This window comes from Atractosteus spatula, chromosome 22 (assembly GCF_055471065.1).
Source record: "Atractosteus spatula isolate fAtrSpa1 chromosome 22, fAtrSpa1.hap1, whole genome shotgun sequence".
In the NCBI taxonomy this organism is placed as follows: domain Eukaryota; kingdom Metazoa; phylum Chordata; class Actinopteri; order Semionotiformes; family Lepisosteidae; genus Atractosteus; species Atractosteus spatula.
Genome location: NC_142727.1, coordinates 2780841 through 2796944, shown reverse-complemented (window position 1 = coordinate 2796944; position 16104 = coordinate 2780841). Strand labels below are relative to the sequence as shown.

Here is a 16104-nt window from a genome sequence, read left to right as displayed (position 1 = left end):
TTTTCCAGTCTGGGCTGTGAATGTTTAAGCGATGTGTTCAATATTGACAAGAAGAAGTACAATTGTTTCATATTTGTTAAAACAGATTGTGTCAATGCATTCAAAAAATCATTGAAAACTTAATTCCTGTTGGACACAGAAAGGTTAAGTGAAGTGTCACATATTTTTATGCAGCTTACATCAGCACATACAATCATAAGATTACAAGTACCTTATTACAGTTTGCTTGAAATGTTGACTGTCCTAAAGAGTGATTCCACTTTAATCTGTAAGGAAAAGCTATTTGTTTTTAAAGCCAGTTTCCTAAATATCTTTACAGCATCTTTGCCCTAGATGTTAACAAATTACCCAAAGCAAAATAACTCTGAGTAATCATCTATGAATTGAACAGATTGAAGACGTAAACTTTTCCAAAAGTGCACAAGTGCTGTTTCAAGATAATTCTGGGTGAAATTAGAGAGGATTTCTAATTTTTCCCTTCATGCACTAGGACAACAATACAATCTACCTCAGCTGAGTTCTTCTTTGGTGAGACAGACTTAACAGGATCCTGGTGCACAATAGTAATGTAAAACATACATTGCATACACAGCAAAATTCAAATTCTGACATATCAGCACATACTTTCTTCATTTCAAATTTGAAGCTTTTGTTTTCTGTGCACTAAGCTTCCATTAGCGCTCCATAACTGTTTTACCATGGCAAGCATGCAATGCAGTCATGGAAAAAGTATCCCTGAAGAAGGTAAGCAGTGTAATTATTCAAATAATTCAGACTTTACCGACTGCTGATCCCCGACTCCGGCATAGTCCAATATCTAAGAAGAGTTTCTGGGTATTGGCTTCACAGATCCAGCGTTGTGTTTTGCTGCAGTCCAGATCAATCCAATTGTTTAAGGAATTGGTTTTTGGATAGGCAGCCACACAGTTCCCGTTTCTGTTCAGTTTCTCCATCTTATTATTCCTCCAGTACCTGAAAAAGACCAATGTAACCTCATTATAAACACAGCCACATGGTCTGTCAGCACTGCAGAACAATTCTTTACTCAGTTCTTCCACATGTACAGAGGAAAACATTTTCAGAACACAGACCACACAGTCTGTTTGTTCAGCATGATTAACAAAATTTCTTCAGCATGTACATGACCTAGTCTGAACTCCTCACAATGGAAAAAAGCCACAGAGCCACAGAGCCTGTTAGAATCTCCAAACAAAAACTCCTCTAACATTTATACTACAAGCCAGGAGCCATACAACCCTACAATTCTCAACTCAAAACACTTTACAGGTCATGAGGACTCCTTTCCACCACCACCAATGTGTAGCCAAAGCTGGATGATGCAACAGCAGCCGAAGTCACCATACACGGGCTCTCAGTGGGGAGGAGAACACAGTGATGAAGCCAGTTCAAAGATGGGGATTATTAGGAGGCTATGATTGGTAAAGGTCAGAGGAAAATTTGGCCAGGACACCGGGGTAACACTCCTACTCTTTCCAAGAAATGCTCTGGGACTTAAATCACCACCTCGATTATACATCTCATCCAGAAGACGGTGCCGTTTTACAGAATAGTGTCCCCAAAACTAGACTAGGGCATTCGGAGCCACACAGACTGCAGAGTGAGTGCTACTACTGGTCCCAATAACACCTATTCCAGCAGCCACTTTAGCTATCCAATCCAAGTACTGGCCAGGCTCACACCTGCTGAGCTTCAGTGGGCTGCCAGTGGTGAGTTGTAAGGTGATAGCCTCTGGAGGAAGTGGAACTGTTTTCCCAAGCTGGAGGAGGTAAGGGTACAAGGAAACCAATTTTTGCAGACCTTTACCAAAACAGAGCACCGTAGCCTTATTATAGAACAGTAAGTGTCCCCACAACACCAAGACACAGGAAACGTCCTGCACACACTGATGCACCGCACAATCCCAACTTCTGCTAATTAATACCATCTATAGTTAAAGGCTTGGAAATGATAGACAGACCGTTGTGTGTGCCCTGTGCATATTAATCTACTGCTCATTGAGTTTGGACCAGTTATTACAATAACTCTTACCCGCCAGACTCTCTACTGCCATCCACCCACAGGAAGGTTCCCTTTTCTGCTGCATCGGTCAGGCCAATCCAGGAAATCTCGCCTATCGTGTTTACGTTCGTGAAGTTCTGGACACAAGATGCAGAATTACACACTTTTAGACTCTCTGTGTCAGATCGATAAATTTATACCTTTGGTGACTTGTTTTTGTTTAATAAGAAGTAGAGTTTCACATATGCAATTGTACTGAATGGCTAAAGGAGGAGTGGCTGAAATCAGTGTGCAGTGTGATACTGCTGCCCTCTAGGGACACTAGTGGTTTACCGCATTCAATGTTCCATATTGGATATTTGTTGATTAATGGGGTTATTTGATTGAGCGCTGCGATGGAACAACCAACACGTTGGGGTCTCCATGACCCCCAGGACTGGGAATCCCTGATGCAAAACAGACAGGGGGAAAATAATCCCTGTCTCTGTCTCTCCATCCTCATTACTCTCCACGCCTTCTTCACCCCATTCTCCTGCAGTTTCTCCCATCTCCTCTTCAACAATGTTATACTTTACCTGCTCCTCCGCACTCTCTATAATCACCAGGTCTGCTCCCCGGTTTTGGCAGTCAGCACGGCTGTTGGCCCAGGTCTGCGAAGCTTTGGAGAAGTAGTAACACTTGGAGTTGAAGAGCACCCAGCCTGGTTGACAGGGCTTACAGACTCTCTCTACAGTGGAGACACAGACAAGGACAGTGGCCCACATCAGTAGAGCTCTCTGCCGCAAACTATGCTCATCTCTTCTCTGTACTGCTGTCTCCAGTTAAGCTGTCCACAATCAGACTCTGATTTCTCTGTGGGAGGCTGAAACCAAGTAAAATAATGCTTTGAGAGAACAGAGAGTCGTCCAGTGGTCACTGTGCTGCGACAGAGTTGTTACTACTACAAATGTGAAGCGTTTCCTGCCCAGCTCACTTATTTGGGATTCCAGGGCCTCTTTCTCGCTCTGTAACTTGTTGTAGATGGCGGTCAGGGTGCTGTGGTTCACTCGGAGCTGATCCAGTTCATCCGTCAGGAGGGACAGGCGGAGATTTGCTTCACTGGCACGGCGAGAACCTGTGTTATCTGTGGACAGGAGGATTCTTTGCTTTACTGAGAGACACTTGCACACACACAAACACCCAGGCTGTGTCACATATTACACGTTCTGTGCCAGGCATGGGGTGCGATTCCGATAACCTCACATAATACTACCGTGTGTGGCAAAGGATAACACCCTGCAGGATTCAACAGCGTTGTAACAGCGGGCATCATGGTGGTGCAGTGGTTAGCATTGCTGCCATGCAAGTTTGGGGCCTGGGGTCCGATTCCTGGGGTGCTTACAGGGAGGAGTCTGTATTTTCTCCCCATGTTTGTGTATGTTTATTCCGGGTGCTCCAGTTTCCTCCCACAATCCAAAGCCATGATTAATTGCTTTCTGGGAAAATGGACCCGGATGCGGGTGTGTGTTCATGTCTGTGTTTGCCCGGCAATGGACTGGCATCCTTTTCAAGTTGTATCCCTCCTTGCTCCTGTTGCTTGCAGGGATATGATCCTGCTGCCCTGTGAGCTTGTATTAGATAAGTTGTTTAGAAAATGGAGGGAGGAAGCTGAATTATAGCCTCGAACCCTGAACTCACAGATTATCAGCAAGGATGGGCCTCATCACTACTGCGATGCGAGACCTATGCTATGTTCCAACACCTGACCAGTGCCCCAGTACCTTAGGATGTGTGATCATCATCAGTTGAGACATTAAACTGAACACCTGATTACTTCATCAATAAAGATCCTATTGCAGTGTTTGGAGGGGTGTTCTGTCTAGTGTACTGGCTAAATAACACCCTGCATTTTCACAATTTGGACTCCATAAAGATCTCCCTTGACTCAATTGGTGATGCAGTTTCTCTGTTGTCTTCAATTAAGGGGCCGCTGTTGCAGAATGACTGCCATGGGTCAGCCAACTGGTGGAAGTGGGTCCTCCCCTGTGTTTGGTGCAATGTCATTGGTGTTTTTCATCCCGAAGGATACTAAATAAACTGAAGGAATTAGGACTTATTCTGCCAGTTCTGCACATGGCATCTGCATAACACCAGTGTTTTTTATAACCTGGTCACCTGCCCATTTAATCACCTCACTGTTCACAATCACACACCAAACCAGTTGAGGATTTGTGTTTGCCAATGCAAAGAAACACGCATATCATTGACACAAAGAGAGGTGGACAAACTTACACACAGTCTGATGGCATGTTATACTCACAGTAGACGCACAGGACGATGATGATGGTCAGTAAGACAGCACATAACAGCCCCAGGCACACGGTGGCCGGTCTGCAAGGCGCTGGGCTGGGCTCTGCTCTCACTGTGGACACAGGGCCCGGGATCTTTTTCATGGCCACTAGTGGGAAAAAAAAGACCATATGTTTTAATGTCTGAAAACACAGAAGGACTCCAGCCCCTCAACACACTCTGCACACGGCTATCTGCCCATAAACCCACTCTTTTCATTGTCTTTCCTTTCTTTCTCTTCCATTTTTTCCTCTGTCTCTCTGTGCTCAGGGCAATATAGGATATAGGCTCTGTAAGTGCTGTGTGTGCACAAGCATACCAAATATTTTCCATCATATTATTTTTAAAATGGGGGCGTGAGCATATGTCATGCACCTTTGGGAGATTACACAGGATTGCATGTAGGGCTAAAAAAAAACTTATGACACCACAGCCAGTCTATCTGACTGTTAGTTACAATTCAGTTGATTTGTCCTCTAACAATCCCACACAACAAACTCCTAAAATAAAACTAGCACTGGAAAAAAAACCTCACTATCTGCAGTGAATTTGAATTCTGGCATCGAAACCACGAACAAGCTTCTGTGAAAATTACCTAACATATGAAACAAATTATATATAAAAGATAAGCTCTACCAGAAGAGCAAGAAATCAAATGCATTGCAGTGCTTCATACTAACAATGATTGTAAGCATCTTAGTTTCCTTACACACAGTCACACCTTAGTGGCGCAATGTGAAGAAATGTTTTGCTCGCTGCATTAAACTATTATTGATGGTAAGCAATGTTTCATCCTTACTTACCATTTATGAAAGTAATGAGATACAGAGAATGCTGTGTAAAAGTACGCAGTACATTTCTAATCTTTAATTAAAGATAGGTTCCCTAAATCATTTTGTAATGCTGCCATGGTGTACCGCTCCCTTCCAAAAAACAAACAAACATTGCTTTATAACCCAGGTTGGGAACCCCTGATGTAGAGGAAGAAAGGTGGTATGCATGGCAAATAAGGTGCAGCTGATACAGTATTAGGAGAAGAAAAGCTTCCGTCAACTGACTTCTCTGCATTAGAACACACATCTTTGGAAATTACATGCGTTTCAAAGTTAAGCCAAGCCAAAAACGTCAAGCATCCTCTTTGATCCGGCACAGTGCCACATTGCGGCAGCGCTGAGTTGCAGCCCAGAGTGTATCCTGTGTCTGCGCAAGGCTTAGCACATGCCATAAGGGGAACCGTCGCAACATTGCGCCACGCCGAACTGACACATCCACCGCGGTTTCCACGCTGCTCAACCGTGTGGAAAAGTCCACAACTGTGTGTTAAAATCCACAGGAAAAAAAGCGTATTTACCAAGCCTCTTGCTTTTTTGTGTGGGTCACATCTCAAACGAATGGGTTGGCTCTGAACAGAATCTGAAGAGCCTTTGAATCAAGCAATCAATGAAAATGTTGCCTGGTAAACAATAATACAGGTTCACGTTTGTGGTATGTTTCAGTGTTGAGTCTCTCACACTGTAGGACCACGTTTTCCTAGTGCTTCTGCGGTCTCCTGAACACATAGAATATCTTGTTTTTTTCTTCTCTAAGAATTTTTATTACTTAAAAAACAAGGAAACATTCACATGCAAATATAATATCACAAAGCACACAAAAAAGACACATTAAGATTAACAACTTATTACGTAGCACAATATCACAACAGTAACCATGAGTGTATCCTTCCTGAGCTTAGGATGGTTCTATTCATATACGATAAAGTTTTTTTTGGTCTTTACCCATGTTCTGCTCTCCTGGGTTCCTGTGTGGCATTCTGTCTAGAGTGCTGTACACATCCTCGTCTGGGTTGACCAGTCCAGTGTAAATTCCCTCCGAAACCACTAACTGTGATTTTCCATCAGTTGCCCTGTCCATCTCCCGAGACTGAACTATGTCTGTAGTTGCAGTGAGTTCTCACTGATGACGACTCTGAAGTCAATGGCTAAAGAGGAAGTTGTCCTTGAGCCACAGGAAGTTAGGAAGTGTGTAAGCGATGTATATTTGTGTGGGTTTGTGTGTGTTACTATGGAGTTTTTCTGGTGACGTCTGTAAGTCAGGAGACGGGTGTGAAAAACCACATTGATAATGGTCTTCTTTCACACAATTCAGAACTGGGAAATGATTGGAAAACTTCCATTCCTTCCTTTGACAAATCAGATCAGTTCCCATGATCACCAATAAGCACCCAAAACCTGCAAATAATCTTAGACACCCCAGCTACTAGAAATTAGCTTGAGCAGTTGAACTTCAGTGTCACGGTCTTGAGCCTTCCTCCCTCCAAGCTCTGACAATCTAGGCTTTAACTGTCACCAATATGAATCTAAGTAAGGCCTGCCTCTCAGCAGGTGGCTCATGAGGTCAGAGTTCACAGAAACCGGATGGAAAATAGAAATACTATGCAAGAAGACCTACTTAAAAAAAAGATCTTGAAGATCCTCCAAACCAGACCTACTCTACACAACCCAATAAGCAACTATCACTGTGGATCTCTTTATACACCAAACCTGGTCTAAATTAAACCTGTGTGAAAATGTGACTTTCAGCCTTTCCCCAGTTAACCAATTAATTAATTACTGCACCATTTATGAATCTATTTGCAGAAAATAGAGGCCTGCATGCCCTCTAGTGGCAGGTCAGTTGAAAGTAGTATTCTCGCCTTCCTTGAACTGAAGGAAGTAACTGTAGACCTCAGACTGTCTTTATGCAATAGCTGTGAGTTCTGGACATCTGTGTTTCACTATCGTGGTCTCTTTGAATTGGTATTGAAGCCTGCAGGCAGCCCTGTGAATTGTGTCCGTAACTCTAAGCAAATATCATAGGCCAGAGCTTGACTGTGATCCAAAGAACATTTTCTGAGGTGCCACCATTGTGTGCATTCTTAAACATTCTAACATCTCACAAAAAGCTCTGTTGGCTCGGTCTAATTGTCCGGATGTCAAACTCCAGACTCCCATTGGAAGGTTCTTTTCTCCCACGCCAGCCAAGGCATCAGCCCAGAAAGAGCCCAGGAGAAGCACCTTAAATACATCATCACCTGGGAGATTTAAGGCTCTTGACCGAACCAGATGGACAAAGAATATCTAGGAGAGAACTTAGCACTAAGTTAGCACTTTGTTCTCAGATTTTAAATAATGCTATTACTAATACTAATCATAATACTAATAATTCCTTACACTTACCTCTCAAAGCACTTAACAGACAATGGGGACTCCCATCCACCACCACCACCAATGTGTAGTCCCTACCTGGATGATGCAACAGAGGCCTAAGTGTGGCAGTACACTCTCCACACACCACACACCAGCTCTCCGTGGAGAGGAGAACAGAGTGATGAAGCCACTTCAGAGATGGGGATTACTAGGAAGCCATGACTAGAAAAGGCCAGTGGGAAATTTGGCCAGGACACTGGATTTAACACCCTTACTCTTTCCGATTAACGTCCTGGGATTTTTAATGACCATTCAATTTTATGACTCATCTGAGGGACGGTATAGTGCATTCGAATCCACACCATCCGCAGGGCAAGTGCTTTTTACTGGTCCCACTAACACCTCTTTCAACAGCCACCTTAGTTTTTCGCAGAAGGTCTCTCATCCAGGCCTGGCCAGGCTCACACCTGCTGAGCTTCAGTGGGCTGTCAGCTGAGAGTTGCAGGGTGATCTAGCTCTCAAGGAAACGAAACATTGAGGAGAGCTCAGTGATCAGATTATGTCCCGAGACAAACACCTGCCGAACCTCAGAGATTCAGAGATCACTTATTGATCTTATCATGGAAGACGATCACCTTTGACCACGAGGGACTGTGAATGTGAATGCATTTCCTTTCTTCACCACTAGATGGCAGACTGGGCCACACCATATAGAACTTTTAACCGACTGCTTTACATATGAAGGTAAGAATACAAAATCATGCCATTCAGCCCATGTAATTTGTTTAATCTCTAGTGCCTAAATAACCGAACGATCTTTCTGGAAAGAAGCCAGGGTATGGGCTTGAACAACATAACTTCAAAAATAAGTAGTCTGGGCAAGCACCTAGCAGATGATGCAGACAAACAATACATGTAGAATGTGTAACTGCAAGCTAGGAGAGGTTCATAGGTTTCTCTTGAGTATTATGAATACAAAACAGAAATGATTTGTGATATACTTTTGCCAGGAAAAAAAAAGTAGCTGTAACTTAGGTGTAAGATAATATAATCAAGTAAAGTTGAACACATTTGGCACGTGTTGAATGGGCCTCTATGTTAAACTTTTGTAATTGTTGAAAACATTTTTTTCCATACCGTTAAATGACTTGGCACTATGAATGCAGTAAATGTATTAAATTGAATTCTTTGTTTCTATGTCTTCATTTTAAAACATTTTTAACAGTTATTTCGAACACCTAAGCTAATGCACGTTTTTCACAGCAAAGGGGGTGAATACCTTTGCTGGCATTTAACAACTTCACCCAGAAAGTTTTCAGTTTGAGCATTCAAGAGTTTCAAGATTAAAATTATCAGTGTGTAATAATGTATATACAGTACATAACATCATTTTGCAATTTCACAAAATGAAGAAATTGGTTGAATACATTTGCAAGGCACATTATTTGAAGCTGCAACTTCTTTGCAAAGTGTAGCCTGTTATAAAAAAAAGCTTGTACATGTTTGTAATCCAATTACATGAAATAACAGTGAAACAAAACAAACATGCCAAACACAGAATTAGCATGTCAGTGCAGAGAATGATAGGGAGTGTCTAAGGAGTGAATCTGAGGGCATCAACCTCACAGATCCAACTGCGGGATGCACTACAGGGTACATCGTTCCAGGCATTCAGAGAACTGGATCTGGGATAGATGGCCACACAATCATGATTCCCATTGAGATCGTTTGGCTGTCCACTGTCCCAGAATCTAAAACAGAGGAGTATGGCTTCAACATCAATACAATACAGAATTGTTACAGAGACACAACTGAATTCTCCTCATTGCATTCATTGTAAGGCACTTGCTGATGATATTATTCACCTTACAAACTCGCCATGCACAATATGTGTCTGTAACTTTCAGATATCCCTGTTTACTTGTACATTTTGCTTACTAAAAATGTGTCTTCTGCTCCTCCTCCTGCAATGTACAGATGTAGCCATTCAAAATATGTGGGTTTCCATGTGCAGACAGCCGCAGTACGTGATTCGCTGGCAAAGATGATCGACAGGTGGCACTTGTGGTGCATTAGTTGTTAGTAAAAACGATGGCTTAATTTAGTCTCTGTGCTGTGCATGTTTAAATCCGTTTAATATGGAATTTTAGAACTAAAGGGAAATTTTGCAAGCTGAGCATAAAAATAACAGGAACATAACATCTCGGAACATCATAAACGATATTAATTTAGTTGTAAAATACATTGTACAAACTGTATATGGCTGGTGGTGGTAATTTCAATAAAAAAATACACAACATTATCCCACTTTCTTCATAAACATTTTACGCATCAAAGTCTTTCACTCGTCACTTACTGTGGTTATTTGGAAAAGTTTTGACATGCTCCTTCTGACTATATTAGTGTATATACACTTTACTATACAAGTATACTATATACTTTATAAAAAGCTATAATGTTTTAACCTTTTCCAGGAATAATTGTGCTCAACAAATTAATAATGATATTAATTTAAGGATCTAAGTATAAGCCTATATATAGCCTCAAATTATTACCATAGTCCTTTATACAATATTCATAATCTGTAATTCTGGTATCTGGGGACACAGCACGAACAATGTATTTCTCTCCTCTGTAATTCTGCAATTAGACTGTGTAGGTGTAAGAGTACTGTCCAGTCACCCCTTTGCATGAATTAAAAACAGGTAAGGGATTATGTGCTGAACATCTTGGGAAACCTACACTTGCCTCACAATCCTTCTCTGTCAATATATGCAGGTACAGTATACAGGCCATTCAGTCATAGCACAAGTCTGCCACCTGTCTCTGTTACTAATCTGTCAATTCTCTCTCTGTAATTGTGGTCAGTGTGAGTGTATATACAGTACATTCTGTCTCAGTATAGGTCAGTCTTCTCTCCCTGTTTCACTGTATTTTACTTGCTGTAATTGTGTGGTCAGCATGGGTGCATATACAATATGTTTAGTGAGGGTTTAGGTTAGTGCTGGACTCCTCTCTCACACTGGAACTGTATTTCACTCCCTCTGTAATCTGTGGTTTTATTAATTTCTAGGGTAGGTGACTGGGCTCCTCTCTCACTCTGTTACAGTGTGGTCAGTGTGTTATACTGTATGAATGTTAATCAACCAAGGTGCAGTTCAGTAGTGTGGTCTTCCACAGCTCTTACCCTCTAGTGTCTCTACTGCCATCAACCCACAGGAAGGTCCCCTCTTCAGCTGTATCAGTCAGGCCAAGCCAGTAATTGTTTTTTTTAAGATGGCTGATTAGAAATTCCTGAACACAAAACAATCCACATCTGTTTTCTGACTATAAGCATAAAATGTATACTTGTTTCTCACATGATGAAATACTATGAAGAATATCAGCTTGACAAATTAGTGGTGTTGTAGCAATGATTGGTTGTAGTAATGTAGCAATGTTGAGTAAACAATATTGAAGTTACTATGACATACAATGACGATGTTGGTGTTTGGTGATGGGCGGATACTGTTACAGCTCCAATCACAATCTCTTCCATCTTTCTCTCCATCTTGCTTATCTCAGTCTTATCCTGTCTCCATGTCCTGACTTAATCTCTTACCTCTCTCTCCAGTTAAGAGGCACAGATTCTTACCTGTTCCTTCTGGCTCTCTACAATCACCAGGTCACTTTCCGTTAATCTGCAGAGATTGCGACTCTCATTCCAGGACAATTTGTATGTAGAAAAAAAATAACACTTGAAGTTGAAGAGCTCCCAGCCCTGCTGGCAAGGTGTACAGACTTTCCCTGTGCAGTACAAACATGGACAACAGCAGCTTGTATTAATACAGTTCAGCTCTCTGCACAGCCCTGATCTACGCAGTTAAGTGTGGCAGCCGACGGATTAGAATTACTGTAGCTGTCCTCAAACAACTACTAACTGAGGAGAGGGAGTAAATGTGTTGCTCAGCTGTGTGTGCGTAGCCTTGTGCAGACTGTGGAGAAGTGTTGAAAATGCCACAGCCACAGAAATTCTGTAATATAGGGAACCACGATGGGGCAAACCTGGATGTCCTCAGCCCTTCATGTTGCAACCTCGACTAAAGACAGGAAACAAACCAAGGTGTGGTGTATCCAAGCCCATTAGCAGAACTGTCTTGATTTCTGACCAGGCATTTGTTTAACCAATTAACTTAAATTACCGTGCATTGTGTGAAGTGTTCAGAGGATGGAAGCAGTGAGGGGACACTGTAACTCTGGCTGTTGCAAAACTGCTGAGCTATTAACCGGGGAGATCACCTTAGATTCACCAATCATGTTTGTTATAACTCTGGAAGACTCACTAGGCTTTTCACATCTCACAGCTGTGAGCTGCAAGATCGGACACAGGGGGGGGATTGAGGACGTGTGGGCAGACCCTGCCGCTCACCCAGCTTCAAGTCTTTTAACACATGACGGCAACTACAGCCCATCACCACAGGATCAGTGCTGATTGGAGGAGAGGTTGTTCACTCATCACGGAGATCAAAGTTTGATTGGATGTTTGAGAGCCCCGGTCCAATAAACCCATCCTACCATTGCTTGGGAAATCCCAATCCGTCAGCTAGATCCATGACCTACAGTAGGTTCAAACCCACTATCCAGCCAAGCTGTTTTACTGGTTGAGCCACGTAGGAGAGGCCCTGTCAAAATAACGTGGATGAAACTGAATCACTTCAGGTCTCTTTCTGGCCATCGCACAGCTCAAATCTTGCCCAGACCAGTTCGTTTCCTTAAAATCCTGATCAAACTCAAGAAGTCAGGAGTTCAGAAGACTCACACAATGAACGGTGGGGCTGTAGCCCCCAAAATATCTATCCATCAGGAAATACTCACTCATTTCAGTGATCTGTGATTGGAGGCCAGTGATCTCTCGTTGGAGCTCTTCTTTCTCTTTCCAATATCCATCTTTCTCATTCTGTAGGCTTCTTTTCTCTTTCTGGAGTATGGTATTCTCAACCCTAAGATTTCCGTAGTCTCTCTGTAACCTATATTTTTTAGCACTTAGGGTGCTGTAGTTTACTCGGACCTCAAGTAGTTCATTCATCAACTGGGAGTTGTTTGCGCTCTGGATGATATGTTTCTCTTTGCCACTCTGGGAGCCTCTGCTGTCTGTGGGAACAAGACGTGGGAAGTTCAGTGAAGTGGACAAGGGCGCTGATGCAGAGAACTGGGTTGTTTTATAGCTTTTGGACAAAGTGACCATTCTACATACACCACCACCCCTGAGCAACCAGTGAAATAAGTTGTTCCCCCATACTAAAGAGTTTGAACCATCGCATGGTCAATCACCTGACCAGACCTCCACTGAGCAGGGCAGGTCCCTGAGAAAGCAAGCGAGTAAACCTGAAACCTTGTCTCATCCACTTTCTGTGGCTCTAGTAGGCTACAGGCTGTAATCCCTTATAATATCTGGTGTAAATTCACTGCTTCATTGCAACAGGCAAAGTGTGGCATCCCAGTGGTTTAAATCTGTCTGTTTTAGCTTTTCTGTCTGTGTCTACAGAGAAATGTTTACTCTCAAACTCCAACACCTGTTAACTTTTTTTTTCCCCCCACACACTCATATATGCATATCAAACATGCTGTATGTATTTCAAGTAGGTAGCTGCATCAGCAACTGTATGTATACCCATTAGTGCTATTGCTAAAACAGGAACTCCTAAGCCTGCTACCAGAGATTTGTGTCCTATATATAACCTATATGTAAACAGGAACAAGTAATAGGTTTATTCCATGCTGAAAAAAAGAAGAAAGAGAACACAACGTTTCGGCGACACCTGAAAAAGGCTCCACGGCCGAAACGTTGTGTTCTCTTTCTTCTTTTTTTCAGCATGGAATAAACCTATTACTTGTTCCTTTGCAGCCTACGCATGCTGACGCAGCTACCCACCTGAATTATATGTATATACAGAATAGTCTAGCCGTTTTAGGTTTTGTCAAATAATAATCAATGCCAGGGAAATTAAAGCAGTCAAACTAAGCCTGAATTACCCTAATTTAAAACACTTCCCCAGGCCTTGCTGTCTTGATTTACAGAGGAACTTGTTGTACCGTTGCTCTCCAGGAGAAGGCGTGAGGAGCTCAACGCTGTAAAAAGACATTGAAACACATGCCGACACACACACATTTCACAACAAACTGTGCATGTAGTATGATACTCACAGTAGACGCACAGAGCTATGATGGCAGGCAGTGTGACAGCCCACAGAAGCCCCAGACACACTGTAGCCAGTCTGTAGGGAGGAGGGCTGGGCTTAGTCTCCTCTGTGGACAGAGACATTACTGGAACAACAGTCAACATAATCAAAACTGGGAGGACTAAAGCATTTAAGAGTGTACACACCCTCTCTCCCTCATTTCAATGGCTGCCTTGATATATTGTTCCAGTCTGTATCCTGTGCCTCTATGTTCTTCTCCTCTCAGCAAGTGTAGCGGAGCTCGTTTGGGCATGATGACGTCATCGCCCTCCCTGTGCGTAGCAGGGATCTCAGCCCCCTGGGCTGAGGGAGGTGTCCTTTAGCTCATGCGGCTGGTTCCCTGTTGTGTTACCCCCAAGACCCGGCTCCCCGCCCCAGGTGCTGCAGGACGAACCAGCGGGGTGGAGCAGTGGAGGGCACGAGCCCACGCAGAACCACAACAGTCACACAAGCAGGATGACATTACATTGACCAACTCACATCCATCAGCCTCAGGGTTGACTACAACCACGTTCCTGCAGACCGAGTGAGAGTCTTCACCGGCTCTCGACTTGGAAGACACCAGAATGGCTCAGAGCAGGCTTCTATTTTTCCCCACTTAAAAGTTTATTTTTGACCTCAGAATGAGATTTTCTTACAATGTCACATTATGCATCGATTTTAAGTCATGTTTTAGGCAGTTTGTGTTAATTGATTGAAAAGTCATCATAGAACGCTTGAATATTTTTTCCACTTCAGAATATATTTGTCTTTGACTTTAGTAACATTGGGGAGGGTTTCAAATCAAAATCTTCCCGGGATCTCCCCAACCGAGACTTTCTTATCCTTTAGCTTGTTAAGACACATGAATCACGTCACAGAGATTAAAGTTGAGGTGACCTTGTAAGTTCCTTTTGGAATGTAAAATCCCAATCAGTGGGTTCACTCAGTCCATTCTATATGGGCTTTTTTAGGACAACCTTCATCTGCTTGAGAACCCCTCATTTCCTGGGTCTGGGCAGGCTTCTCCAGAGCTGTGATAATAAACCTGCCTTTTACAGGACTGTCCCACCATTGATCATGTGTCAGAAAAACATGGCATCTCCACAGACCAAAATCATGGATCTGGTCCGTATACAATTGATGCCCTTTTTGGCTTTGTGGGTAAGGTTAAAAGTGACAACCTGAAGCGCTGATCTCACCCATTTATCCAGTGTTATGAATGGTTCTACCACACACAAGAGTTTTTCTTAACTTAAGTCTTAGTTCAGGCATTTATAGTTTCTGTCCATCAAGTACTTACGTGTTGGTGGTGCACTTGGATGGTTATGAGGGGTCTTGTCCAGAGTACCATACACATCTTCATCTGGGTTGTCCAGTCCAGAGTATATCCTTTCAGAACCCATAGACTGTCGTGCTGTAGGCACCCTGTCCATCATCTCCACCTGAACTGTATATCCAGCTCCATATACTGTACAGCGTGCTCTCACTGGAGCGATATTGTCTCACTCCTACAGGCTCAGGAAAATGTATTCTTTTGAGCCAGAAGTCTTGCATCACAGGAAGTTAGGAATTGTGCAAACCTAGCTGGATGTCTTTCAGGCACATGCAGATGTGTTAACACCCATCAGACTTAGTGTGAATCTGTGCGTCATTAAGTCCTGTGAGGCAATATGCTAGAAGTTGTTTTTTTAATCACAAGTGTGTATTTGTTATGACTAGAAGAACACCAAGAACAGGTTAAGTAGGAATAAGAAAATATTTCAGCTTGAGTTCATCTTCTTCAGTTGTGCACCTGTGCCTAAAAACGTATCTGCAGCTGCAAAGGTGTAGATTGATTGTGAGGTGGTGTCAACACTACCTCTGTTGGAGACATGCAAGAGCTGGCACGGCTCCAGCAGAGCTGCTCCTAGACCTCTCAAACAAACAGTTGCTCTGACGGCACGATGTGGTAGGAGATCTATTGCACCCGTGCAAAGGTAACTACCATACCCAGCTCACATGGTACAAGATAGCCTGATTTTAACTTTACAGCATGCCGGCATATGGTTCTGTCCTCTACTCCTGGTGTCTTAGCTTTGTTACTCTTGGACTTTGACCCTGCTTGCTTTGGCTTTGCCATTGTGCCTTATTCCTGCTTATGAACAGGGCTTTGATCACTCCGACATGTGGATTGTGGATTTCCCTGTGTACTACATCCTCACTTCTCCCTGGCTACAAACATTGCTTGCACCTCCAACTGACTCAGGCTTCTGTTTGACTACCCTCTCCTGCCAGCCTCAACTGCACCCACGTTCTAATCGCTGCTCTCATTCAGTTAGGAATAGTGGTATCACAGGTGGCACCTGATGAACAGCACAAGAAAAAAAATTCTG

At 43.0% G+C, this 16104-nt stretch overlaps 1 protein-coding gene across 1 annotated transcript; it reads right to left on the bottom strand.

Moving 5' to 3' along the window:
• Positions 1-44: 44 nt before the first annotated feature.
• On the bottom strand, positions 45-15237 carry LOC148816551 (uncharacterized). The gene is made up of 8 exons (XM_088939560.1): positions 15033-15237; positions 13716-13835; positions 12387-12662; positions 4319-4456; positions 2993-3142; positions 2595-2746; positions 2050-2156; positions 45-972 (listed from the first exon to the last, which is right to left on the bottom strand). Exons 1-8 carry the CDS (start codon positions 15166-15168, stop codon positions 771-773), a joined length of 1281 nt encoding a protein of 426 aa, XP_088795686.1. The 5' UTR covers positions 15169-15237; the 3' UTR covers positions 45-770.
• Positions 15238-16104: the final 867 nt, after the last annotated feature.